This window comes from Convolutriloba macropyga, chromosome 6, assembly GCF_964194025.1.
Source record: "Convolutriloba macropyga chromosome 6, txConMacr16.3, whole genome shotgun sequence".
In the NCBI taxonomy this organism is placed as follows: Eukaryota; Metazoa; Xenacoelomorpha; order Acoela; family Convolutidae; genus Convolutriloba; species Convolutriloba macropyga.
The window spans coordinates 8686399-8713092 of record NC_134473.1 but is presented as its reverse complement, the minus strand read 5'-3'; the positions used below and the strand labels follow the sequence as shown (position 1 = coordinate 8713092).

At 37.7% G+C, this 26694-nt stretch overlaps 2 protein-coding genes and 1 long non-coding RNA gene across 3 annotated transcripts in view; 1 reads left to right on the top strand and 2 right to left on the bottom strand.

Annotated features, from left to right (window-relative positions):
• Positions 1-12109, bottom strand: part of LOC142340672 (bromodomain-containing protein 1-like) — a 78093-nt gene extending 65984 nt beyond the window's left edge. The window contains exons 1-2 of the mRNA XM_075391363.1: positions 11874-12109; positions 4783-5064 (exon numbers count right to left, since the gene is read on the bottom strand). Of these exons, the coding sequence (XP_075247478.1) occupies positions 4783-5064; positions 11874-12109 (518 nt within the window). The remainder of the gene's footprint in view (positions 1-4782; positions 5065-11873) is intronic.
• LOC142341466 (bromodomain-containing protein 1-like) overlaps positions 1-26694 on the top strand; it is a 284999-nt gene that overhangs the window by 189732 nt on the left and 68573 nt on the right. The window lies entirely within an intron of this gene.
• LOC142340742 (uncharacterized) lies at positions 19491-21223 on the bottom strand. Its single transcript, XR_012759081.1, has 4 exons — positions 21031-21223; positions 20858-20925; positions 20588-20668; positions 19491-20239 (listed from the first exon to the last, which is right to left on the bottom strand). It is a non-coding gene; the product is annotated as an uncharacterized LOC142340742 (long non-coding RNA).

Below are 26694 nucleotides of genomic sequence, written 5' to 3'. Positions count from 1 at the left end.
TTGTATTTACTAGCTGAAAAGTGCTAGGGTACATTGTGCATCGTGTAGTTTTTGAGATTTCAGTTTCTTGGAACAGTTCCAGGCACCAATGCTGCAATTTGGAATGGCAACAATGGTCTCATGTTCCAGTGAACCAGATGCGTGGACGTTTATTGATTGCAAAAAAGACTTTACGAACCCGAATGTCCGCGTAATGGAATGCGACAGGTGAAATGACCACTGTTGTACAAAATGCCTGAAGACGCAAGCAGCAGTTTATGACAATGTGTCTCAGCCCTTTGTAATATTGTGCTTTCTAAACTCTACAGTGGAAAATTAAGCTACGATTAAAGTAGAAAAAAAGACCGAGCCCAACCCTGAAACAGGGGAGGACTTAGATTTTAAAATAATTAACGCAATGAAGTAGAAACGCAAATGAATCCACGAGTGAAAAAACGAGTGGAACCGCGCGTGGAAGCACACAAGGAGACGCGAGTGGAAAAGCAAGTGGAACCACGAGTGGATGTCGTGGAAAGGTCCAGCTTTCTCCTACGGATTATTGTAATGAGTGAACAATGATCCAACAAGTGTTGTACTTACTAGCTAAAAAGTGCAAGGGTACGTGTAGTTTTTGAGATTTCAATGTCTTGGAACAGTTCGAGGCACCAATGGTACAAGCTAGAGTGGCAATAGTGGCCTTTTGTTCAAGTGAACCAGATGCTCGGACATGTATTGATTGCAGAGACTTTACGAACCCGAATGTCCGCGTAAAGGAATGTGACAGAAATGACCAATCTTGTACGAAATGCATGAAGACGCCAGCAGTAGATTATGACAATATGTCAACCCTTTTTAATATCGTGCTGTCTAAACTGTACAGTGGAAAAAAAACTACAATTAAAGTAGACGAAAAAACCCGAGCCCACGACCGAGAGCACCCCTGAAACAGGGAAAGAATAGATTAGAAAATACTTAACGCAATGAAGCAGAAACGCAAATCAATCCACGAGTGAGAAAGCGAGCGGAACCGCGTGTGGAAACACACAAGCAAAGGCGAGTAGAAACGCAAATGGAACGGCGAGTGGAAACGCAAAACGATCCACGAGTGGATCAACGAGTTGAAACGCACGTGGAAAGGCAAGTGGAAACGCAAGTAGAACCACATGTGGTTGTCTCGGAAAGCTCCACCTTTCTCTTACTGATGATTCTCATGAGTGAACAAAGATACAAAAACATAAGTGTTCTATTTACTAGCTTAAAAGTGCAGGGTACATTGTGTAGTTTTTAAGATTTCTTTGTCTTGGAACCGTTCGAGGCACCAATGGTGCCAGCTAGAATGGCAACAATGGCTTCATCTTCACATGAACTAGATGCGAAAATATTTTACGAACCCCAACGTCAGTATAATGGAATGACAGGGGAAATGACCAATGTTATACGAAATGCCTGAAGACGCCAGCAGCAGTTTATGACAATATGTCTCAAAGCTTTGTACTATCGTGCTTTCTAAGCTGTATAGTGGATAAGAAAGCTACGATTAAAGTAGACAAAAAGACCACGCCGACAACCGAGATCACCCCTCAAACAGGGAGAGGTTTAGATAACAATTGACGCAATGAAGTAGAAACGCAAATGAGTCCACGAGTGAAAAATCGAGTAGAACCGCGTGTGGAAACGCAAGTGGAACCACGAGTGGATGTCCTGGAAAACTCCAGCTCTCTCCTACAGATCGTAAGGAGTAAACAATGATCCAACATATGTGTTGTATTTACTAGCTAAAAAGTGCTAGGGTACATCGTGTAGTTTTTGAGATTTCAATGTCTTGGAACAGTTCGAGGGACCAATGGCGCAAGCTAGAATGGCAACCAGGGCCTCTTTTTCCAGCTGCGTGGACATGTATTGATTACAATAAAGACTTTACGAAACGGAAAGACAGCGTAATGAAATGCCAGGTGGAATGACCACTGTAGTACGAAATGCCTGAAGATGCCAGCAGCAGTTCATGACTATGTGTCTCAAACATTTCTATTACGATGCTACTTAAACTGAACAGTGCACAAGAAAGACTCTATTAAAGGAGACAGAGAACCAGCCCACGAACTAGAGCATTCCTGAAACGGAACGAATTAGATAAACAATTAACGCAATGAAGTAGAAACGCACGTGGAACGGCGAGTAGAAACGCAAATGGAACGGCGAGTGGAAACGCAAAACGATCCACGAGTGGATCAACGAGTTGCAACGCACGTGGAAAGGCAAGTGGAAACGCAAGTAGAACCACATGTGGTTGTCTCGGAAAACTCCAGCTTTCTCTTACTGATGATTCTCATGAGTGAACAATGATACAAAAACATAAGTGTTGTATTTACTAGCTTAAAAGTGCAGGGTACATTGTGTAGTTTTTAAGATTTCTTTGTCTTGGAACCGTTCGAGGCACCAATGGTGCAAGCTAGAATGGCAACAATGGCCTCTTGTTCCTGTGAACCAGATGCGAGCACATGTATTGACTGCAAAAAATTAAGGGAGACAAAAAGACCAAGCCCACAACCCTGAAAGACCCTGAAGAGCATCCCTGAAACACGGAAAGATTAAGATAAAAGAATTAACGCAATGGAGTCTCTTTATGAACGACTTTTGTTGCTTCATAAACGCACCGAAGCCGACGAACGAAATTCATAAACCAGAAGATAAGGGGTGCACCTATTCCGGGTGGGTGACTACGAAACAAAAAGTGAAACCATTGAAATAGTAATTATCGATCGAGGCAGGCGAAGAACGAAGAAGAGAGGAAGAAAAAGTACCTCAGAAGATGATTATTGAGTACCAAAAATATAACCACCTTAGAGGCGCAGGAAGGCGAGAACAAGGAGTTAAAAACCAAACTGTAAGAACAGATAGATGCGCCAAAGGAGGCGCTAAACAAAGTAACGAGGATTGGCAGAAAACCTGAATCTCAATCGGAAAAGAATACACTCCACGCCCACTTCTTATTTCATTCGATAGTCACCACGGACCTGAGTTAGTACTTAAAAATGTCGAAAAAGTGAAGGACGCAACTGCTAACTTGAAGCGACTCAGGTTAAACCCAGATCGAAGCCTAAAAGAACGAAGTGCCAAATCGCAAACTCCGACGGGGAATGTTTTTCTACATAAAGAACGATATTGCGTACCATGCAATGGATGAGGACTCCAATGTGGAAAACCAGTCTTAAAGAATTAAAGTAAAAAATAAAATGATCACCATTTGTTCTCTATCCAGAAGTCGGAAATTGACCAAAGAGAACAATGATAACCTCAGCGATCTAATAAATCCGTTGACACAGAACGAAGTGTTGTTGGGATTTCAACATGCAGAACATCAATTGGAGCAATATGAGCTGCAAGGGATCAGAGGAATGCAAAGAATTGGACTTCCTCGAGACCATACGATATAGTTACCTGCAACAGCAAATCACATGGCCTACAAGAGCCTCTAACACTGACACCATCCCTGCTTGACTTATTTTTGTTAACGAACATGTCATGGTGGAGTGGATAGAAAACAAGGCGGTCATTAATTACCTGCGCGATGAGCTCAGCAGACAATGGAACAAGGCCTGATATAGATGACCCTGATCTACTCTGGAAAAATATACAACGAAATATTGAATGGGCAGTAGTAAATTGCGTTCCAAAAATGAATGAAACGGGGAGACAAGTCCAAACACTCGCTTCAAAAAATGAATTAGAGCATGTTCAACAGAAAAGGAAGAAATGAAGAGCATATCTTAGAGAAAAAGCGAAAGTACTCTCACTGATTACGCAAAGCTACGAAAGGAAGTTAGATCAATAACCCAGAAAACATTGTTAAAAGAGGCTGAAATCAGTGCAGCGGCAAAGGAAAGTCCCAGGAAGCTTTGGAAAGAAGTATTTTTGGATAAACTGCCTAGCTTCCTTAGAGAGGAACTTCAGATAGAAGTTGGCCAGTTTTCCCTAGGCAGCTGCATTTTGATTCCCACGTGGAATCTGTTCCACTTGCTCATACCTCTTCAATTTTAGGCAAGACTTTGGATTGTGAATTCAACCAAACATAAACCGACTAACGTCGGATTAATTGCTCTCGAACGAAAGACAGGGTGCAATTAAATATAGGAGTGTAGCTTAGAAAAACTCGGACCTGATAGGGGTTCGAACCCGCGACTTCGAGGAGAGCAGTCAGACATCTTTAGCGCTTAGCTACAACCCTGTTGTTATTCAACCGCTACCAATCACTTTTATAATAGCCAAAAACTTTATTTCTGAACGAGAGCAATTGCAATCACTCAAAATGAAGAGTGAAGCTTAAAAAGGCGGATCTATTCTGTTTCACCCCCCCCCCCCAGCTTAGTGTTCATTAAGCTTTTATGGCCCCCAGGCGCACGTGCTATTTTCTTACATAGTAACGTGCTATAAAAAAAGATCAGCGCGTTTACAATAAATGTCTCAAACTTCGTTCGAGAACAATTAACAACTTTATGAGCAAGTTGAACACATTTCACGCGCAACTCAAAATACAGCTGCTTATGGAAAACTGGCCAAATTCAATCCCAATTTCCTCTGTAAGTAACCTTGTCGATTTACTCAAAATATATCTATTAAATTTCTCATGATTATGCGCCGATTGATATAAAAATAAAACGCAACAGCCAAAGATATGTCGACTAAAACTGACTTCTAAAACAGGCAGTTTACCGAGTAAAATTTCATTTTGCGCGGTTTACTTTGTCAGCGAGTGTGTTTGTGAAGTCTACTTCAGTAAATGATTCAAAAAAGGCAGGAACTCACTTTCTGATAGCATTTATCTTGGCGACTTGGTTGCTGATTACTTTCTCATGCGCATCGTCTGACGCGCCCCCATCCTCTTCACTCTGTTTGTCCTGGCTAAGGCGCTCTTTGTGAACTTTCAGCAGATGATGTTTCAAACTCATCAACCCAAGACATGGCTTGGAGCAGTTATCAATTGGGCAAATAAAAGGAGGCTTCAAGGATTTAAAACTGTTAATTATTTCATCTACAATTTCATTGATAACATTACCTGAGCTTGCATCCGGCTCAGCGTTCATACTTCTGAAAAAGAAAAAATCAAATCCGCAAAAACAAAAAACCTTTTTTTAAACAAAACAGTTTACACAACTTCATTTATTTATTATTATTATCTAGTCGAGAACGCGCGCAGAAACAAAAGTTATAAACTGAGAATTAAAACGGAATATTCCCCCGATATTTCATTCGTAGCTAATAAACGCATCAACACGTGAGGGGAAAAAGGTTACGGCCACGTAGAGGTTTTGCAATTCGTTATAATTGTAGAACTTCATCGTCAGGTTGACTTTAAATTGATGCACAACCGCATCTGTGGGAGTGAGGTCTGCAGGAACCACGAGTGCAAACGCCAGTGAAACCGCGAGTAGAAACGCAAGTAGATCCACGAGTGTAAAGGAACGTGAAAACGCGAGTGGAAACGCTAGTGGAACCACAAGTGTATGCCATTGAAAGCTCTAGCTTTCTACTGCGGATGATTATAATGAGTGAATAAATGAGTGAATAATGATACAAATACATAGGTATTGTATTTACTAGCAAATGTACATCGTGTAGTTTTTGAGCTTTCAACGTCTTGGAACATTTCGAGGTATCAATAGCGCAAGCTAGAATGGCGACAAGCGCCTGTTGTTCCAGTGAACCAGATGCGTGGACAAGTATTGATTGCAAAAAGGACTTTACGAACCCGAAAGACCGAGTATTGGAATGTGACAGTTGGTGACCACTATTGTACGAACTGCCTGAAGATGCCAGCAGCAGTATATGACTATATGTCTCAACCCTTTGTATTATGGTGCTGCCTAAACTATGCAGTGCATTTGAAAGCTACGATTAAAGGAGACAAAACGACCGAGCCCACGACCCAGCCCTGAAAAACGGAAAGATTTAGATAAAAGCAGTAACCCAATGGAGTCTCTTATGAACGGCTTTCGTTGCTTCATGAACGCACCGAAGCCGACATACATAATCCAGAAGATGAGGAGTGCACCTCCTCCGGGTGGGTGACTAAAAAAACAAAAAAAAACAATCGAAAGTGATAATTATTGAGGCAGGCGAAGAACAAAGAAGAGAGGAAGAAGGTACGTTACAAGATGAACATTACTGAGCACGAAGCAGTCGAAAATATATCAAGTACCTGAGAGGAGCAGGATGGCGAGAGCAATTAGTTAAAAATCAAACTGCTAGAACATATAGAGGTGCCGAAGGAGGGGCTAGACAAAGTAACGAGGATTGAACAGAAACCTGAAAATCAATCTAAAGAGCATCCATGCCAATTTCTAATTTCATTCGATAGTCACCACGGACCTAAGTTAGTACTTAAAAATGTCAATTAACTGAAGGGCGCAATTGCTAGTTTGAAGCGACTCAGGTTAAGCCCAGACAGAAGACTAGAAGGACGCGAGGAGGTAAGAAATCTTAAACAACAGGCAAAAGAAACCTCACTGCCAAAGAGAACGGAAACTTCATACACATCGTTCAATGAAATCAAATCATCAGAGTAATACCAAGCAGTCAACCCATGCCAATCTTATCCTCTGGTTCAGTAACACTGACACAATAAACGTTAAACAAGTTCAAACTCAAGAGGAGAATCGAATCATCGGAAAAAAGCCAAGAGTCATTGCACTAAACGAGACAAAGGCCAAAATCCTACTTTTAGAATGGCACCCGATCTGACACCAAATAATGGGCTACACTGAGGGCAAACATGAACCCAAGGACGAGGTAAGCTTTTTTTTACATAATGAACGATTTCAAGCTAAAAAGAGTTAAATTACACAAACGTTTACGCACTAACTTGCGTCGTCAGAAATAAAAATTTTTGAAGTTAAATATTTACAAAAATGCATACATACAAAGCTGTTGTTGTTGTTGTTATTGTTGTTGGGGATTTACAGTTTTCACTGAGGGGATTTTCGTCCCAGTCGTCGTCTTAGAAAATTGTCCTATTATTTCTGCAGATCTGACAGTCAGAGCATAGATGCCAGCTACAGATGTTATTTTCGTCGAATCGCTCGTTTACAAACTTCCAAATGAAATTTAAAACTCGATTTTTAAGGCCTTTTTCGTATTAAATTCAATGTATTTTTCTATTCGATTTGCTAGTCTGCATGTACGGAAAAAGAAATCATTTCTAGCCTTTCAGTTCTGGTTTTCGGGAGCTTGAATAATTCATTTGTTCTCCCTTTTTCTGAATTTTGTTTCAGCATTGGTAAAAAGCTATCGTCTTCTGTCAATTTCGATAAAAGTAGAATGTCATTTAGTTGCATGAACATTGGTAGTGGTAGTATGTTAAGAAGTCTCAGTTGATTTGGATACGGCATGACTTTTTGTCCAAGGATCCATTTGACTAAAGCATTGTTGTACCGCTACAAACAAAGCATCGACAATCCCTTCCACCCTGTATCACAGCGTTTACTTCATATCTTATGAAAAAATTGAAAACTCAAAAAGAACTTTTGACTCGACGTCCCACTAGTTACCGAAAACAACGTTTCTTAAAACTTGAAAATGAAGTGATTGATTCTGCTGCGCAGGACGAAAGAAACTATAAAGCAAAGCTAATGCAAGCGCGTAACACTCATTCCATTTTCAAGCACAATAAAAGCTTGAACAAGTTCTCATCTCTTCCTAAATTGATGGCGAGGGGAAATTTAAAATTCTCTGATATAATCCGAAGAGCAAATTTAGTGGATGAATTTTTCCATTCAGTTTTTTCGTCAAAATCAAATTTCAGTATTGAAGATTGTCGAACAAAAAACCCAAAAATGACAAATTTTTGCATCTCGAAAAAGCAAACCAGTGAATTTTTATCGTCCTCAGATATCTCCAAGTGGCCCAGGTGGTATACCATCGTCTTTCTTCTAACAAACCGCTAGAAACATTAGTTCTGCATTGCATTTGATGTTCACAAACATTAAACCTCTCAAGAAAATTCCAAAATGCTGGACGGCTGCTTGTGTAAGCCCAATTCACAAAAGGGAGATCAAAAAAATGTAGACAATTAGAGACCAGTCTCGCTGCTGAGTACAGTCAGCAAAGTTCTCGAGAAAAGCATATGTTCGAGTCTGTATAAGCATTTTGTGAAATTCTCATGCCAGCAACAGCATGGTTATGTCAAGCGAATAACAGGTTGGTTTAATATGCTCAATTTCTGCAGCAGATAAATGAGGCTATCGACAAGTATACCAAAGCTGAAATTTTTTGCTCTGTGTACTGACTTTGACAAGGCCTTTGACAAAATTCCTCATTTTGAGCTGTTGAGGAAAATTGCCCTAATTGGCATCGGCAATGGTCTTCTGGGAATTCTGTTCGACTATCTCAAGGATAGAAAACCTTTTGTGCAAGTGGACAAAGCATGCTCTGAAGTAGTAGACGTAACAAGTGGAGTACCGCACTCTTTTGGGTCCTCTGCTGTTCTGTATTTTTATAAATGATCTTCCCGATGTACTTTTCTTTGCAGAGTTTTTTTTCTGCTGACGATCTGAAGTTATTGTCCTTGGGAAAAACTTTTTGGAATTTCCAGGACAACCTGCATGCGGTAGAAAAATGGGTAAAGAGAAATAAAATGGATCTTGCAATGGAAAAGTGTTAGCAGATAACGTTCCAAGGCGTCTCGAATCAAATGAAGCTGCCTGACGGGAAACTCGATAGCAAACAAGCTATCTAAGATCTTGGTGTTAGAGAGCAAAAAGATCTTTCTTGGAGACCTCATGTTGACACAAGAATTTGTCAGGCGAACCAAGTCCTATATATTGTGAGGAGAAATGTACATTATTTGTTATTTGTTAATCAAATGAATGAGATAAATGGGGAGAGAGATTCTCTCTGCGCTCCTGGAATACTGAGAACCATGCAACCGTCTGAATGAGTACATTACTACTTACGCAGTAATGAGTTTTACAGACTGTGGCACCCTGGCACAAGTTTTTAGTTGTTGGTTTGGAACATCGGAAACAATGTTCTTTCAGGGTTTTTTTTAACTATTGGGAAGCAAACACTTCTTGGAAGCTGTTAAAACATTTGATCTCACCAAAAAACATGTTTGTCGCTTTCCGTAACTCATCTGACAGTATCTTCTACCACTAGTCCAAACCACATTTGGAATTCAATTTCATTTTTGCCCGGAGATTTGAACTAGAGACGCGTGTGCTCACACTGCTGAATCTAAAAAATCTAATAGTTGATTCACCATTTGGACAAATTTTTGTTGCTCTGAAAGCAAAACCTTTGTAATCAGCCAACAACAAGCAGGTGAGACAACAAATCTTGTCTTTGAGTAGGGCAACGCTGCTTGAAAGAGAAGCTTTTTTATCCAAATTTGCATTGTTAGCCTATTCAATCCTTATTTTTAAACCACCATTTTTCTCCAATAAATCATGTTCAAATGTAAACCAGAGCTTTAGTCCATTTTCTGAGAAAAAAAGCAAAATTTCGGCAGACAGAAACAAAATTGCGCCTCTAGTTTATCAAGTTTTCTGACTCTGAATCAAGTTTTCTGATTGTTTTGCAAAACAACAAAACTGCTTTTCAGTAAGTTCAAAATAGAGACAATGACAGATTCAAGCAATCAGAGATTCATTTATTAGTAAGCAACCAGTTTTTTCTCCAATAAATTATGTTCAAATATTAATTAGAGCTTTTTCTGAGAAAAAAGAGAAATTTGGGCAGACAGAAACAAAAATATGAGGCAGACAGAAACAAAATTTCGCCTCTTGTTTATCAAGTTTTCTGACTCTGAATCAAGTATTCTGATTGTTTTACAAAACTGCACAACTGCTTTTCTGTAAGTTCAAAATAGAGACCATGACAGAGTCACAATGTCAGATATATATGTTTTAATAAATTTTTGACTAGTTATTTAAGAGGGCTGTCAAATATAGTACCTGAACATACTATCAACTTCGACAAGACAGTGTTTTGAAGATTAATATGTTGATATATCAGCAACGCAAACAAAATGAAAAAAAAGATCGCATAAAACAAACAATCAGCCAGTCTGGTAAATATTGCTGATCAAGTGGTTTGACCATGATCTTGAATTCAATTGGAGTAGAAAAATTTTTTGTCACGAGCAACAACAAAAGGATCAATTAACTTACAGACTTTAGGTGAATCGCTTTTTCACAAGCGAAAACATCAACGGTCCAAAAATGGATGCTTGCGGACCTCCGCAAATGTTTTCAATCATGATTGATTTTCTGTTGTCGGTTTTGGCAAGTTGAAAATTGTTTTTCAACAATGATTGGAAGAGTGCTAGCGGATCCGCTAAATTACCACACTATTCGAGTCTTAATATAAGGCGGGATTGTTCGATTTCAAACTTGTTTTTTCAATTCATTGACAATTGAGTATACTCGTGTTTAGACTTCAGTGTTTCATACATTCTCCGCCAGGTTGACAAAAACTTTAGTGGAGTAAGTTTGCAGCATTAAATCAAACTGTTTGTTGTAAGGTCTGTTCTCCAAAAATGAACGCAATCTCTGAAATTCTTCTTCACTCCTTGCCAATAGAAGAGATAGAGGACGGTATATCAAAACCACAAGTAGCATTACAGAGAGGAGCAACGGAATAAATTTTGAACTGTTTTAAGATCATTTTGTTGTTGCTGGGGACACAAAATTTTTACACTCCATTGCAAGTACATTTTAATCGCTAGGTTCCCAAGGAAGGACAAGGCCGGGCAAAAATTAGTAATGAAGCCAAGCACTGGTTTGACTGTTGTCACAATGCAAAGAACTGGATAGCGTTCGTGCATTGACTTTTTTTGATTTCAGTGCACAGATTCAGACTTTTCAAGGTCAATGAGAAATGAAAACAAAGATCAAATCTAATGTTAGAGCAACTAATGTTCTAATTGCGAGCATCTGCAATTGAACCCTGAACCGGCCGCTAATTTTCGAAGACTATTTTATATACCCGTTTTTCTTATTTTATCGTTTTGCAACAACTGACTGTAATTATTTCTAGCACTCACTGGTTTGTTTTGAGGCACAATAGAATCAAATCGTCCATTCTACTCATAGCTAACGATCTCTTTGACTATAAAACCTCTTATTAACGAACAACAACAAATTAGCGTGAGTGTACTGTTGGTTTTCAAAGTTTGGTCGGCTCTCAATGGTGGTTAATGTTTCGTTAAAAACACAATTAATGGATCGTGTTTGGAGCTAGTGGTTTTTCTGATTTTTTCACTAATTGCATTCAATTTTTTTTTCATAAATTGCTCACCAAATTGTTCCATTAACGAAACATATTAGAATACATATTAGAAATAATAAAATCAACTCAAATATGTGAACAGTTTTCAAGCCTCCGACGCTATTTAGCTGCATAAAAATGTTAGTGATCTTTTGTGTTTTGCCGTTTTTATTGCTTATCTTGTTGTCCAGACTCTTATGTTCATTAAGGCCCACTAAGTGTTTACAAGCCCTCAAAAGCAGCAGCCTGTTACACTCCATTTTCTTTTTCATACTTGAGCTGATTTTTAGCAGTTGTTTTTTTTTTGAGTTTTTTTAGATTCCAATTGTTTTCTAGGTTTTTTGATGAATTTCTGATTCATGATTTAATTTTTTGTTTTTCCCCTTTATGCTGAATAGTTTTGGTCAACAGTAACTATGTCATTTTATCAAAAATAGGTATATTATTCTTCTGATGATTATGAATCGAATGATATAAAAATCCAAAGCAACTGCCAAATTTTTGTCAACTAGTAAAATTTCATTTTGCGCGGTTTACTTTGTCAGCGAGTGTGTTTGTGAAGTCTACTTCAGTAAATGATTCAAAAAAGGCAGCAACTCACCATTTATCTTGGCGACTTGGTTAATGATTACTTTCTCATGCAAATCGTCTGAGGCGCCCCGTCTTCTTCAATCTGTTTCACCTGGCTAAGGCGCTTGTTGTGAACATTTTGCAGATAATGTTTCAAAGTCAACAACCCAAGACATGGCCTGGAGCAGTTATCAATTGGGCAAACAAATAGAGGTTTCAAGTATTTAAAACTGTTAATTTTTTCATTCACAATTTCATTGACAGCCTTAATTGACCTTGCATCCGGCTCAGCGCTCATGCTTCTAAAAAATAATCAAACCGCAAAAGATTTTTAAAACCAAATCATAATTTACGCAGCATCTTTCAGTTAATGTTATTATCCAGTCGAGATCGCAAAGGGCGCGCAGAAATAATTGACATTTGTTAAGGCCGCAAAAAAGCGAATTGTCAAACAAACATAAATTTGATTAGTAGAAATGAAGGTTTTCGAACTTTGCGTTCATCGTCAGTTTGACTTTAAATTGATGCGCAAGTGATCAAAACAATTTCCAAGCTAGATATTTTTTCTCTTTGAAATGAGTTAAAATATATATGATATTGAAATCATTTTGGAAATAAGAAAATGCTGCCCAAATCAGCCGACATATTACCTGTAGATTTTATGTGCTTCAAAGGAAACATTTTCCGGTAGGACTATATCTCATTGATTATTGTGTTACAGCGAAATATTTTAAAAGAGTCTGACTCTATGCAAGTCGCAGCGTAAAGAACTAAAGTAATTGGACAAATTCTATATCAATAAATTAAAACAGCAACTAAATACTCAAAACCTCATAAAGAAGAAAAAAGAATGAGGAAAACAACTAAAGTTCAGTAAGAGCAAACAAAACATCCAAAAACTCAAAAAAAAAGAATTAAAATTTTGATGCGTGCTTTGACATTAAGGATACTCAATGTTTACATTGCCGATAATTTGTTTCCAATTGTACGAATGTATGCGAATCGAGGTTTTTGTTGTCCGTTCTGGCACCGAGGCAAACTATTACTTAATAACTTGATTGACGTTAATGGGGGAGAGAATCATCCAGGGCTCTTGAGATACAAAAGACCATGCAACCCAACCAAATGAGGATTTTACTACCTATGCATTAATGAAATTGACAGACCGTGGCACCCTGGCAAAAAGTTTTTACTTAATGTTTCCGAAAATTTAAATATTGGTTCTTTCAAGTTATTGAATTTTAACTATTGCGAAACAAACACTTCTTAATAGCTGATAAAACGTTTGATCACAAACTGAATTCATTTTTTGGTTACTCATCTGACAGAATTTGCTACCGCTAGTCAAAACCACGTTTGAAAAAAATTTCAAAACATGTCACCGGGGATGTGAACTAAAGACAAGTTTGCTGACACTGCTGAATCTAAAAAGCGGAAGAAGATTAGTCATAAAGATGCATTTTTTCTGCTCTGAAATCAAAAGCCTTTGTAATCAACTAACAATAAGCGGATGAGACAACAAGTTTTATCTTTGAGTAGGGCCACGCTGCTTGAAAAACAAGCTTTTTTTCAGATTTACATTTCTTATTTTTTTCAAACCTGATTTTTAAACAACCATTTTTTTCTCCAATAAATCATGTTTAAATATTAACCAGAGCTTTTTCTGAGAAAAAAGTGAACTTTGGGCAGACAGAAACAAAATTATGAGGCAGAGAGAAACAAAATTGCGCCTGTAGTTTATCAAGTTTTCTGATTGTTTTACCAAACTACAAAACTGCTTTTCTGTAAATTCAGAATAGACACAATGACAGAGTCACAATGTCAGAGATACACGTTTTAATAAATCTTTGACAAAATATTTAACAGAGCTCTCATACCTGAAGAAACTAACAACTTCGACAAACGAGTGTTCTGAAGATTATTATGTTGATATATCAGAAACACAAACAAAATGAAAAAGGGATTGCACAAAACAAATAATCAGCCAGTGTGATAATTTTTGCTGATCAAGTGGTTTGACCATGATCTTGAATTCAATTGAAGTAGAAAAAATTTTTGTCACGAGCAACAACAAAAGGATCAATTAACTTACAGACTTTAGGTGAATCGCTTTTTCACAAACGAAAACATCAACGGTCCAAAATTGGATGCTTGCGGGCCTCCAAAAATGTTTTCAATCATGAATGATTTTCTGTTGTCAATTTTGGCAAGTTGAAAAGTGTTTTCCAACAGCAATTGCACGAGTGCTAGCGGATCCTTTTAATTACCACGCTATTCGAGTCTTAATAATAGTCGGTAATGTTTAATTTTAAACTCTTTTTTCATTTCCATTAGTATTGAGTATACTCGTGCTTTGACGCCAGTTTTTCTTACATTCTCCGTTAGTTTGACGGTTATTTTAATAAAGAAGTTTGCATGTTATGTATGCAATTCCGCCATGTTGCCCAAATCAGCCGACATATTACCTGTAGATTTTATGTGCTTCAAAGGAAACATTTTCCGGTAGGACTATATCTCATTGGTTATTGTGTTACAGCGAATTATTTTAAACATACTTGAAGCAAGTCGCAGTGTTAAAAAACTACAGAAAATGGAAAAAGTCTATATCACTAAGTAAAAACAGCAGCTAAATATTCAAAACCCCAGAAAGAAAAAAACTAAGATTGAGGAAAACAACTAAAGTTCAGTAAGAGCAAACAAAATAGCCAAAAGCTCGAAAAAAATTAAAATTTTGATGCGTGCACTGAATTTAAAGATGCTGGATGTTTACATAACAGATAATTGAAAACAATTTGTGGGATTGACTGGCAGCTTCTTGCACCTCATAAGCTATGGGCTAGAATACATAACCACTTTCGATTAATTTTCTATACCTCCTTGATGATGTTAGTTCGTTGGCGTCTGCAGTTGCTGTGCCCAGTTTTATGACCAATTAACTCCCCAAGCGATGAAAGCCAAGCAGGTCTAGTGTCGTATGGTTCACGAACAAAGTTTACTTGTTTTCAATTGTACGAATGTACGCGAATCGAGTTTTTTGTTTTGCGTTCTGTAGAGATGGTTCCGTTCTAGCACCGAGGCAAACTATTACTTAATCACTTAATTGAGATTCATGGGGAGAGTGAATCTCCCGGCGCTCCTGAGATACCGAAGACCGTGCAACCCGTCTGAATGAGTATTTTACTACCTATGCATTAATGAGTTTCACAGACGGTGACACCATGGCAAAGTTGTGGTTTCGGAAAATCGAAATATTGGTTCTTCCAAGGTGTTCATTTTCAACTTTTGGGAAACAAACATAGTAGCTGTTAAAACGTTTGATCCCAAAGAAAACTAAATTCGTAACTTTCGGTAACTCATCTGAAAGTATCTTCTACCACTACAAATAACTAATAAATTCCAAAACGTTTCACCCGAGATGTGAACTAGAGAGCCGCGTGCTCACACTGCTGAATCTAAGAAAGAGGAAAGTTGATGAGCCATTTGGATGCATTTTTTGCCCTGAAACCAGAAACCTTTTTAATCAGCCAACAACAAGCGGATGAGACAACAAGTCTTATCTTCGAGTAGGGCAACGCTGCTTGAAAGACAAGCTTTTTCATTCAGATTTACAAGTTTTAATCTATTCAGTCCTGATTTTTAAACCACCATTTTTTTCTCCATTTAAACAAGTTCAAATATAAACAAGAGCTCACTGCTGAATCAAAAAAAGCGAGCAGGCAGCAAGCGGTTGAGACAACAAATCTTATCTCTGAATAAGGCAACACTGCCTAAAAGAAAAACTTTTTCAATCACATTTGCATTTGTTAACCATTTCAATCATGGTTTTTGAAACGAGCATGTGCTTCTCCATCAAATCATTTTCAAAGAGAAACAAGAGCTTGTTCTGAGAACAAAAGAGCAATTTCGGCATTCTGGAATTTTTTGGAGCGGTTAAAAACAGTAATGCACCTTTAGTTTATCAAGCTTTCTGACTTTTACTAATCTCCATTTTGGTACGAAACTTGATAACGCAACATATTGGTTGCTACAACTGTTAGTTTTTCGAGCCTAATTCAATTTCTTTAACCCAATTTCATATCGCAAAGCTAAACTTGTTTAAATCTTTTAGTACAGTATTTTAAGTTAACTGCCAGGTTGAAATCATGCAAGTACCATATGTTAAATTATGACTTCTTTTGCTTGACGAGTATCTATTTGGTGTCAGAGAAGAGTACGTCATACGTCAATGATTATATTTGAGCTCGCACATTTGAGACAAATCTGTCTATTGCATTACTTATAAGCATTGGAAAAAGACTGTCTTCATTTTCAATTATTTCAATCAATTTCATTCCAAAAAAGGGGTTTCAAAGTTTCAGATATTTTTTGTCTGATTGTCGGTTCACTGGTTTCAAAAAATTTATCAAGAGCTTTAATCCTGCGATTGCTTTAAAATACAGAACAGATATTTCATAAACTGGGGAATAAACCGTCAGGTCAGGCCACCGAGCAGTTAGCAAAATGCATTATGCTTATAAAAACTTTCTGATCGCTTCTTATTAAAGCTTCAGAAAGATGAGGAGGGGGACCGTTTCAATTCTAACGCTTCGAAGTCGGACACGCCACGCATCAATCAAGTTGGTTCCATTCCAAGAAAAAGATGTAGATTTTTTATTTTCAGATGCAATGTTTGAAGAAAGATGAAAAATTTTGCATTATATTTATTGCGCAAGAATATTTTTCTGAGGTATTTTATTGCTTACTACAGGAAGGTCCGATCGCAAAAGATTTGTGAGGACGAAAGAAAAAACAAATTGATTCACCATTTGATTTTTTCTGCTGTGAAATAGAAACGCTTTGTACTCAGGTTCAGTCATCATAGTTATTTACTCAACAGGATCTACTACAGTTACCCAGCAACTCAGCAGGTTTATAACCAAATATGGCAGGAGTTTTTTTGTCAGTGATTTTTTCAGGCGGACAGCGCTAAGTCAAACAAACAGGACAGCACAAATTCTCATTAACTCAGCTTTTCTAACTAAAAACATGTTGTTGGGTTATGACGGCTAAATAAGTTCAGGTTTATTGATAATGAAAAAAGAGTCGAAGAATCGTTAGACTTGGTTTTCAAACATTTTGATGATATTACTTTTAAAGGAAAGATGATGCAACAATATTCAGTTTATTTTGAATCAAAATTTGTTGTACTTGATTTTCTGTATGTTCAAAACAGAGAAAACGACGAGCAACAACGGAGGCATATTTTGATAAATTTCTGACTAAATATATAATAATGATATCATATCTGATCATACTATCAATTCCAACCCCCCAGTGTTTTAAAGATTAATATGTTGGTATAGCAGCACCGCAAATGAAATAGGAAAAAGGATTGTTTGAAAAACAAAAAAGCGCTCAGCCAGAATGGTTTGTTATGCAGATCTAGCTTTGTTTGACCATGATCTTGGTTTCCCGTAGTAAAATGTATTTGTGTCGCCAGCGACAACATAGAGATCAAGTACCTTACAGAATTTGGGTGAATGGTTCACTAAAACAAAAGCATTAAGGAACTCCGCAATGGTTTTTACTCATGGGATGATTTTCCGCTGTCAATATCGGCAAGTTGGCACCTGTTTTCCAAAAAAATGCATGAGTAATAGCGGATCCCCTAAACTGCCTAACTAATCGAGTCTTAATATTAGGCGGTATTGTTCGCAAACGCTTTTTTCAGTTCCAGTATCATTGATTATACATTTGATTCGACTCCAGTGTGTGCTACAGTCTCTGTCAGTTCGACGAGTGCTTCAATGATGGAAGTTTATGACTTGAAATCAAAACGTTTTTTGTACGTTACGTTCTCCAAAAATGAAAGCAAACTCATCGTTAGAAAGTTTTCGAAATTTTACTCAGTGACACTAGAAGAGATAGAGGACGGTATTCCGAGACCGCAAGCAGCAATGAAGATAGAAGCGACGCAATTAACTTTCAATTACTTATTAAAAAAAACCACCGCAAAAAAGAATTTTAATGGAAGGAAAAAGAAAAATTTTTAGCAAGGACCCGGAAACTGATTAATTGTTTGCCTGTTATCACAATCGAAAGATTTGGATAGCGCTGGTGCGTTGTCTTCTTTTGATATCAGTCAAAAGATTCAGACTTTTCAATTTCATTGAGGAATCAAATTATATTTCAGATCTAATTTTGGAAACACGGGAGTTGTTTTAATTGCGAGTATGTGCAATTGACCCCCGAACCGACCGCTAGTGATTTTGATAAGCGTAAAACCATTCATAGTTAGAAAACGTTTGCAAACTTTGATTGTTTGCCCATATTTCTTATTTTTTTCGGTTTTGCTACCTCTGACTGTAAATGTTGGCAGCTCCCAATGTTTATTTTGAGGCACAATGGAATCAAATTATTCATTCTACTCATAGCTAAGTGTTTCTTTGACTATAAAACTTTTTGTTGACAAAAAACAGCAAAATTGTTAACTTAGCGTGTGCGTATTCTCTATTTTATCAGTCAGTGCGGGGCTCATTGGTTGCTAACGACTTAAAAAACACAAATATTGGTTCGCGTTTTCAACTAGTTGTTTTCATAACTTTTACCTTACTCGTCTTCAAAATTTGTTTTCTTACATGTCCCACCAAATATTCCCATTAATGAAACGTCTCATGCATTGCTATTGTGGAAAAAGTAAATCAACTCAAATATGAGAACGGTTTTCAAGACTTCAACACTATTTAATTTCAAGAAATATGAGTTTTTGAGTTGTGCCGTTTTCGTGGCTTAACTTGTGGTCTGGTCCCTAATTTCCAATTATAAATTTTTATTAGTCACTCCAGTTCAGTTTCGTATTTATGCTGATTTTTGGCTGTTGGTTTTTGAGTTTTGCGATGATTTAGATACCAATTGTCTTTTAGATGTTTTGGTGAATTTCTGATGCTTTACTTATTTTTTCCACCCTTTATGGTGAACGGTTTTGTTACTCTTAAGATTTAAGCTATGCTGTGTTCAGTAATTTTTTGAATAATTGTTTGTTTTAATTGCTTTAAGGCCACTATTTTTCAACAAAAGTTTTTGACTTTTTGTCAAATTCTTGTTGCTCTTTTTATTTTGTCTCTTATTGATTTGTTTTGTATTATGTGTGTATAATGGATACACACATGTGTATATTATATGATGTGTTATATTCTATTTAGTCTTGTTTTTGCCGATGATTCGTACGAAACTTGTGTTTAGAAGAGAGAATTTTTTTAAATACGTTTTTAGATTTTTTTACATTTTTAAAGGCATATGCATTGTTGATTGATAATTTCTGACCCTGTTAGAAAAGTGTTGAGGCTCAAGTTCTCAATTAATTCAATCCTTTGGATTTTAACTCAAGACCTGTCCGGCGAATTTTTATTTTCATTCGGCTCTGCAACCTTTGATACCTAGCACTACAGTTATCCAATATTTCTAGCCTCCATAAATCATTGGATGGAGTAAAACTGAAAGCAGAACTTGCTCTATGGGAGATATTTTTGTCCCAGATACCATAGATATGGCTCAGTATCTTTCTCTGTATATCTTTACACCCTGACTCCATTTGAGTATATCAACCTTTCAAGCTTCCGGAGACCTCAACACAAAAAGCCTAATTCTGCGCTCTTACCGTTGCGCTTGCTAACCGAATCAAGAAAACTTTCAAAAAACACTACTAACGAAGCATCCAATTATGAAGAATGTTAAAACTTTCGTCAAAAAATGAAAACTGAGTAAGGTTTTCTGACTCCGCCGTCTGAACAGCTAGTAGAGTTTACAATCAGCAAATCACCAATCTTCTGTCAAAGAAATCGGAAATATTAATCCCACTCAATTAATTGCTTCTGAGGAAAACAATTTGAGCAACAAAATAAAGGCATAATATTCCTCAGAAAGCTCCCGAATTCTAGAAGCTGAGAGGGAATTCAACTACTAGGTTCAAAATCTGGAAATAAAAGCTGGTCATCAGTGTCATGGTACAAATGAGCGCCATTTCTTATGATAGATTCTTCTGCAAACAACTGACAACAAAATCCATTGAGCTTGGTAAATTTAGAGCTGAGCACAAACTGAACACATTTTTCTCGCCGGACACCCTATAAACTTCGTTTCTTGAAAAACTTTAAATAGACGATTACTTTATGAGGAGTGGATATATATGAGCTGACCCGAAATTCGGCTATGTCCCTCCTTCATGCAAATTATTGTTGTTTTTTTGCGAACTGATATTAACAAAACCATAAAGACAGTTCCGATATCTTTCCTCTCAAATTAAAAATGTATTGTACTGCCTCCAAGACCACACTACCCAGTCAACTCAGCCTCGCAATAACTGTAAAGACAACATGCTGGACTGAAGACCATTAAGGTGATGTCTTGATTCAAGGATTGGCAACGAATGGCAGCAACGGGCACCAACTCTCTGAAAACAGCAGATTTGAAATTAGAAAATAGACAAACATCGAAAAGCGTATCAGAAATTACACTATTCACATGGCCAAAAATGGCTCTTCATTAATTCCTTTTTCTTTTAGGATTAACCAAAATGAGTATAGTTGCCAGACAGTTTTGATGCAATTTTTTTAATGTTGGAAAAATTTTGTTTTGTAATTATATTAAAATTTGATTTTTAGCTAGATAGAACCTTGATTTTTTTTCCTTGGTTTCCATTATTAAATAATCTTGGTTTAAAATTTGATTAGCTCATTGAAAAATATCAAGTAATCAATTTGACAGATTTGTATAATTTCATCCTGAGAAGGCTGATAACCTTGTTTGAAGACAGACCTGTTCTTGTTGATTTCAAAAGCCATTGTGAGCAATTGCTGAACGTCCGATCGAAATATTTTCCCTAAATATTACACTTTTTTGGAATAAACAAACTAAGTAAAATCGCGAACCAATAGATATTACTTATGTTCACCACCAAAGTGACGTTAAATTGTGCGGATTATCGCAATTGAAATCAATTCTAGGTAATGATGATGTTTGAAATGCTGGGTTACATAGAAAAGAATTATTATTTTGTTCAAATTCTAACGAGCAGCAATTTTGCTTGATTTCAAAAAGACAGAAAGTCGTTACGCCCAGGATGCTGAGTTTCTTCGGCTAAAATACAGGAAACGCACAACTTCCAAACGGTTCAACTATGAGAACAGAATAAAATGCAATAGATTAGGCCAGGCTTTTTAGTAATGAAAATGAAGAACTAACGTGATTTTGTTTGATATTGGTTGTTTCGACATTATCCCTGCTTCAAGGTTTTCCTCACTCAAAATTAAACTGATACCAGTGTTTTTTGCAATCAACCTATGACAGAAATGTTTGCTTTCTTAATTTAGCACGTGCTATTCACGTGAGTTAAAATTAACACGGTGACGTCGTTTCTTCAAATCAGGAATTGAAAATGGTTTCAAAATTCGCAGTTGAAATTATATGCATGGCCATTGTCCTTCTGACCTCTATAGAAGCAACAGGGATGACAAGTTGTATGACAGATGAAGATTGTAAGCCCGGGAAGTCTTGCAACTCAACGAAAATTTGCGTAAGACGTCGAGGAGCTGCAATCAAGCGACAGTTTGGATGCATGGAAGACTCCGATTGTGATGAGGGATCAATTTGCAGCGATTTGAAAATTTGCGTAATTGAGGAAAGAACGTAGAGAAGCACCCCCTTACAAAAACTTTGAACTAAAATTTGAGTAACTAAGTGTATACAGTTAAATTCCTGATTATTCTGAAGGCATGTAAACTTTAACCTTTTGGTTATATTATTAATTTACATGTTTGAAAATGAAAAAAGAAATCAACAATTTCAAGCTTGATATTAAATTCTTGGTTCGATAAGATGCGTAAAGAAGCAGAAATTTTCCACTTTTTTAAATGCAAAATAAAGTTTCAATCATGCATAGATAACTGTAATACAACAAAAGCGATTATTTGCTAACATATTTTTAACAAACGAACTCATTTTAAGGTTTAAAAAGACTACTCTCCTCAGTTCCACCGTCCATTAATGGATCAAGCCATTCAGTTATAAGGACACACGTCAATGTGTTTTTACCTGCTAGACGCTATAACCAGTGGTTAATTACAAGCAGTGGCTCGGCCTTTAGTTGCAGCTGTCTTGGCCTTTGTTCGACTCCTCAACCTTGGACACGTTTTTTGTAGCTGATTTCGAAAAAAATGTCGCCTTTACTGTCTTTTTTGCCAAGGAATTATCCAGCCTATAAGTCCATTTATCAATTTTTTAAACAACAAAGCCTACTCATTGAGAATCTCAGATATTTCTATCTATAAATCCTGAAAGAGGTTTGAAATGATCTGTGCAACACCACAATTTCTGGACTCTTCATCATTTCCTGACCAAAATTTTATAAATTTGACTGGTTTTGAGAACTTTAATTCTTTCTTGTTCTATATTCAATTCGAATTTTTGGTTGAAATGTGGTACATAATAGTTGATCATTTTTCGAACAAGTCTGTTTATCAGCTTCAAAACAAGATTGTTCATTTATTCTTTGTTTAAATGTTCAAAATATTTTTTAAACAAAAGTAGAAATGTTTCAATGACTACAGCTGGTTTAACTACATGAGTGCCTGCTTAAGATTTAGGGTTGTGTTAACGAACAGTATTTTTTTGCTCGATACAACTGGTTTGGTTGAACTATTTGTCTTTAAGTTTTTGGGTTCATTCCGTCTGTTTGTCATATGTTTCGCAACAATTGGAGCCCACACAAAAAATAGCAAAATTGCGTTCTTGAGTAAATATTGTACTTTGTTCCATAAGAAGCTCATTCACTAAAATCGTGCTCTAAACAAATTTAACTGATTTTTTTGCTTGAAAATGATTTAAGCAGATATGAATGGCTCAGCATGAATGGAACAGCACAGTAGCTTAAGAAAATTTTTAAAAGAATTAATTTTTTACTTTTGTCATTGAAACGAATGGAAATAAATAATGTTTTTATCTTTGTTCTCCCGGAATCTTGAAAAGACTGACAAAAAGACATTGAAGATATAGCAAAAATTACTCTCTTGTCAAATACTTTAAATCGATTTTATCTAAAAAATAAATTGTGTCGTAAAACTACCTGACAAGTAAAAAAAATCTTCACTTTTTTAAAATTAAGATAAATTTAAAATGTTAGAATATCGATCAAACTAAAGTCTTTAACATAGTTAGAGTTAGAAAGAAGGTTCAACTTACCAGATTAGAAAGACAAAATCAAATTGACTTTGATCAGAGAATATATATAAATAAAACGTCAAGAAAATGTGCTTAAAATCAATATTCCTTTCAAATTGGTGAATCTAGATAACTAATATTAGAGTAAGATTATTTGGTGTAAAATCTTCCCAGCATGTATTGAATGATTATGATTACCACCGGAAATATGAACGAATTCTTAGAAAAGTGTAAATGGATACCATCTATGGTACCCCTGCGACTAATTTCTGGGAAATTTGCAGAAGCAAACCGTATTGGGTAACTCTTGCGACCCCCACTGTAAATTATGGTGCTAAGATTAGTTTTGTATCTTGACCTTCTCGCAATGATAATGGTTATATATACAGCTGATTTTTCAGCCTTTTTTCATCCTCCAAATCAAATCACCCTCTTTATCTAATAATCAGATCTCTCCTGTAAATCCCTAAATTCTACTGTAAAATATCATTCTTGTTATTCTCTCATTTCGAGACTTGAATTTTTCTACATATTTAAAACAATTTTTATTCCGCTTGCGAAAACCCATAACCCAACAGCTTATCGACCCAGGAACTTTCTAAGTCAAAAACTGATTTCTAAACCGAAACTAATTTGTTGTTGACAGTTATAATCTTTTTCTGCTTAGTACCTTTTCTTTTCACAACTGTTTTGCCTGCTCAAACTACGATAGATCAGCAGACAATGAAGCTGCTACACAAGAAAAGCACAGGAATTTCCAATCTGGAGCACAAGATTTGTGGCGAGGATGCAGACTCTACAAATCACTACTTGTGACAGAGGAGGAACCCAATTAGACTGCACCACTAGCCAATGGGGGCGAGCAATGATGAAAAGAAGAACCAAAAGGTGCTGAAGGATGCATACGAGAATGAAGTTGCAGACATCAAGGAGAAATGGGACAATATGTGGTACCATCTGGCACTGACTCTAGATGCAAAAACCCTTATGCTGATGAGACATGACTGTGTGGGAGATGACGGCATCGGAGATGGAGCATTGGCTTGGAAGTTTTTGTAAGAGAGATTTCAGAGTGTGGAGACGCCGAGAGTGGTGACTTTGGTGGCACAGCTTGCTCGACTGCAACTCGAGGATGCTGAGGATTTGGATAGCTTCTTCACCAGAGGACAGGAGTTGCTCACAAGGCTACAAGAAGCAGTGAAAGCAGTCTCAGAGACCCTCTTCAATGCCTTGTTCCTCAATGGTCTGCCAATGAGGTATGAGAGTTTTGTTATACAGGAAACCTTTAAACCGGCAACGAACTTCACAGAGTTGAGGAAAAGGTAGCAGAACTTCCAGGAGAGCACAGCACAGAGGCGCAAGGGACAAAGTGGTTCAGTGGCACTGGCAGTGAAGCGTGACTTCAAGAAGGGACACAAGAAAGGAAACTGCTTGGTGTGTGGGATCCCTGGACACTTTGCCAAGGACTGTAGGAGGAAGGAGACAGCACAATGCAGCAAGTGTGGTGTGAAAGGTCACCTAGACAGAGCTTGCAAGTGACAAAGAGAGGGAGGCAAACACGTGTCAGTGGCAATGGGTCCAACATTGGCTTCACCAGAAAAGGAATACTGGGCAGCTCTTACCCAGTGGAAGACAACAGGCATGCTAGTTGACAGTGGCTGTACAGATCACACAATGACGAACATCGATGCGTTCCTGGACTTTGCGCCCATTCAATCAGTGGTCAGAAATCCCAACTTCCAGAGTGGTGGGCAGAGGCTCTGAGAGGATCAGCATATCCTCAAACAAAGGAGAATTCTAAAGCAAACTCAAAAACATTTTGTGTGTGCCGGACTATTTTTCAAACCTTTTATCAGTCTCAAGGTGCACGGAGTGGGGACATAGCTTCACATTCGAGAAAAAAAATAGCTTCATGAAACTCCAGAAAGGAACTCGGGTAAAACTAACACAAGAAAATAATTTGTTTTACTTACACTGCAGCGTTCTAGAATTCAAGATGAGTTCCATCAGAGTGAAACATGACAATGCAAGGAAGTGGCACAGACGATTGGGTCATTTGAATCAAGCGGATGTGGTCAAGAATGCACCAGAGATAGTGGGGTTACTCGATGATGTATGCAATAAGTGCGCATTGGCAAAGATCACAAGGACTACAGTACCAAGAGTGGCAGAGACACAAGCAGAAGAGAATCTGGAGAGGGTGTTGACAGACGTGATGGGACCTTTCAGAGTAGAGTCACTGTCAGGATTCCGGTTCTGCATTTTGTTTGCAGACCAGTACAAAAAATTCCTGTTTGTGGTCTGGCTTAAGGCAAATAGTGAAGCACTGGCCAGCCTGAAGAAGTTTGTTCTCAGTTTGGGGACGCCCAAGAAGCTGAGACAAGACAATGCGAAGGAGTTTCTCTCAGAGCAGTTCAAGATGTACTGCGTAGATGCAGGAATTATAAAGGAGAAAACCATACCAGAGAAGCCACAACAGAATGGGTTAGCTGAGAGGTCCAACAAGACACTGCTGGAGATAGCAAGATGCTTGCTCATTGACTCAGGTTTTCCCAAGATGATGTGAGGAGCAGCAATTCTCAACGCAACAAGAATCAGGAACTTGGTTGTGAGACGAGAAGAAGAAAAATTCCCAGCAGAGTTGATGCCAGGTAAAAGACCCAAGCTTTCAATTAGTATACTATCTATTTTTGGTTGCAAAGTCTTCATGAGGAAGCGGGACAGGGAAGTCAGCAAACTTGAACCCAAGGCACTGGAAGGAATGTTTGTGGGTTACACTGAAGGAGACAACAGATACTTGGTGTACGTACCCAACACACGCAAGGCTATGGCAGTTCGAGATGTTATCATCAAGGAGTCCGAACTGGGCTCAATCCTTGTCACCACAGAGACGCTCAACCTACTAGAAGAAGGGTCACAGCAAGTGGGTATCTGGCACCCAGATGATGGTCATCAAGACGATGGCAACAAAGAGGAGCAGGGCACATTTACTGCAAAAGTAGGAGTGGCATGACGCAGAGAGCGTGAACACTCAAGAAACGACACTGAGACGAGATGCCTCAGATTTTGAGGAAGCAGCACTAGATGAAGAATCTACTGCCATAAGAAGGAGTCTCAGAGACTCGGAGTCAGTGGAAGACAGTGAAACGGAGGACTTGTCACAGTCAGAGACAGTTGGCTTCTTTGAAGAGGTACTGGAGCAAGCTGACATGGAAGAACCCAGACGAGGGACAAAAGCAAGGAATGTTGCGTAATTTTTTGGAGAAGTCAGGACCCATCTTGTTGTGACTGAGGGTGACTTAGTGGAACCCAAATTAGTCTACGAAGCCAAGCATTGTAACGATTGGGACCAGTGGCACCGGCAAATGAAGGATGAGGTCAAGGCACTCCAAGACAACGAGACTTGGAAACTAGTGACACCACCCTCAGACAGGGACGTCATACCGGACAAATGGGTCTACAAAGTGGAATGGGGATCCAGTGGTCAAGTGGACAAATACAAAGCACGCTGTGTGGCAAAAGGTTTCAAACAGGTGCAAGGACTGGACTACTTTGAGAATTTCGCGCCTACTTGTAAGCCAGAGACATTCAGGATTCTACTACAACCATCAGCGAAGCAGGGCCATGTGATGCACCAGTTTGTTGTCAAGACGGCTTTCCTGCACTCACCAATAGAGGAAGAAGTGTATC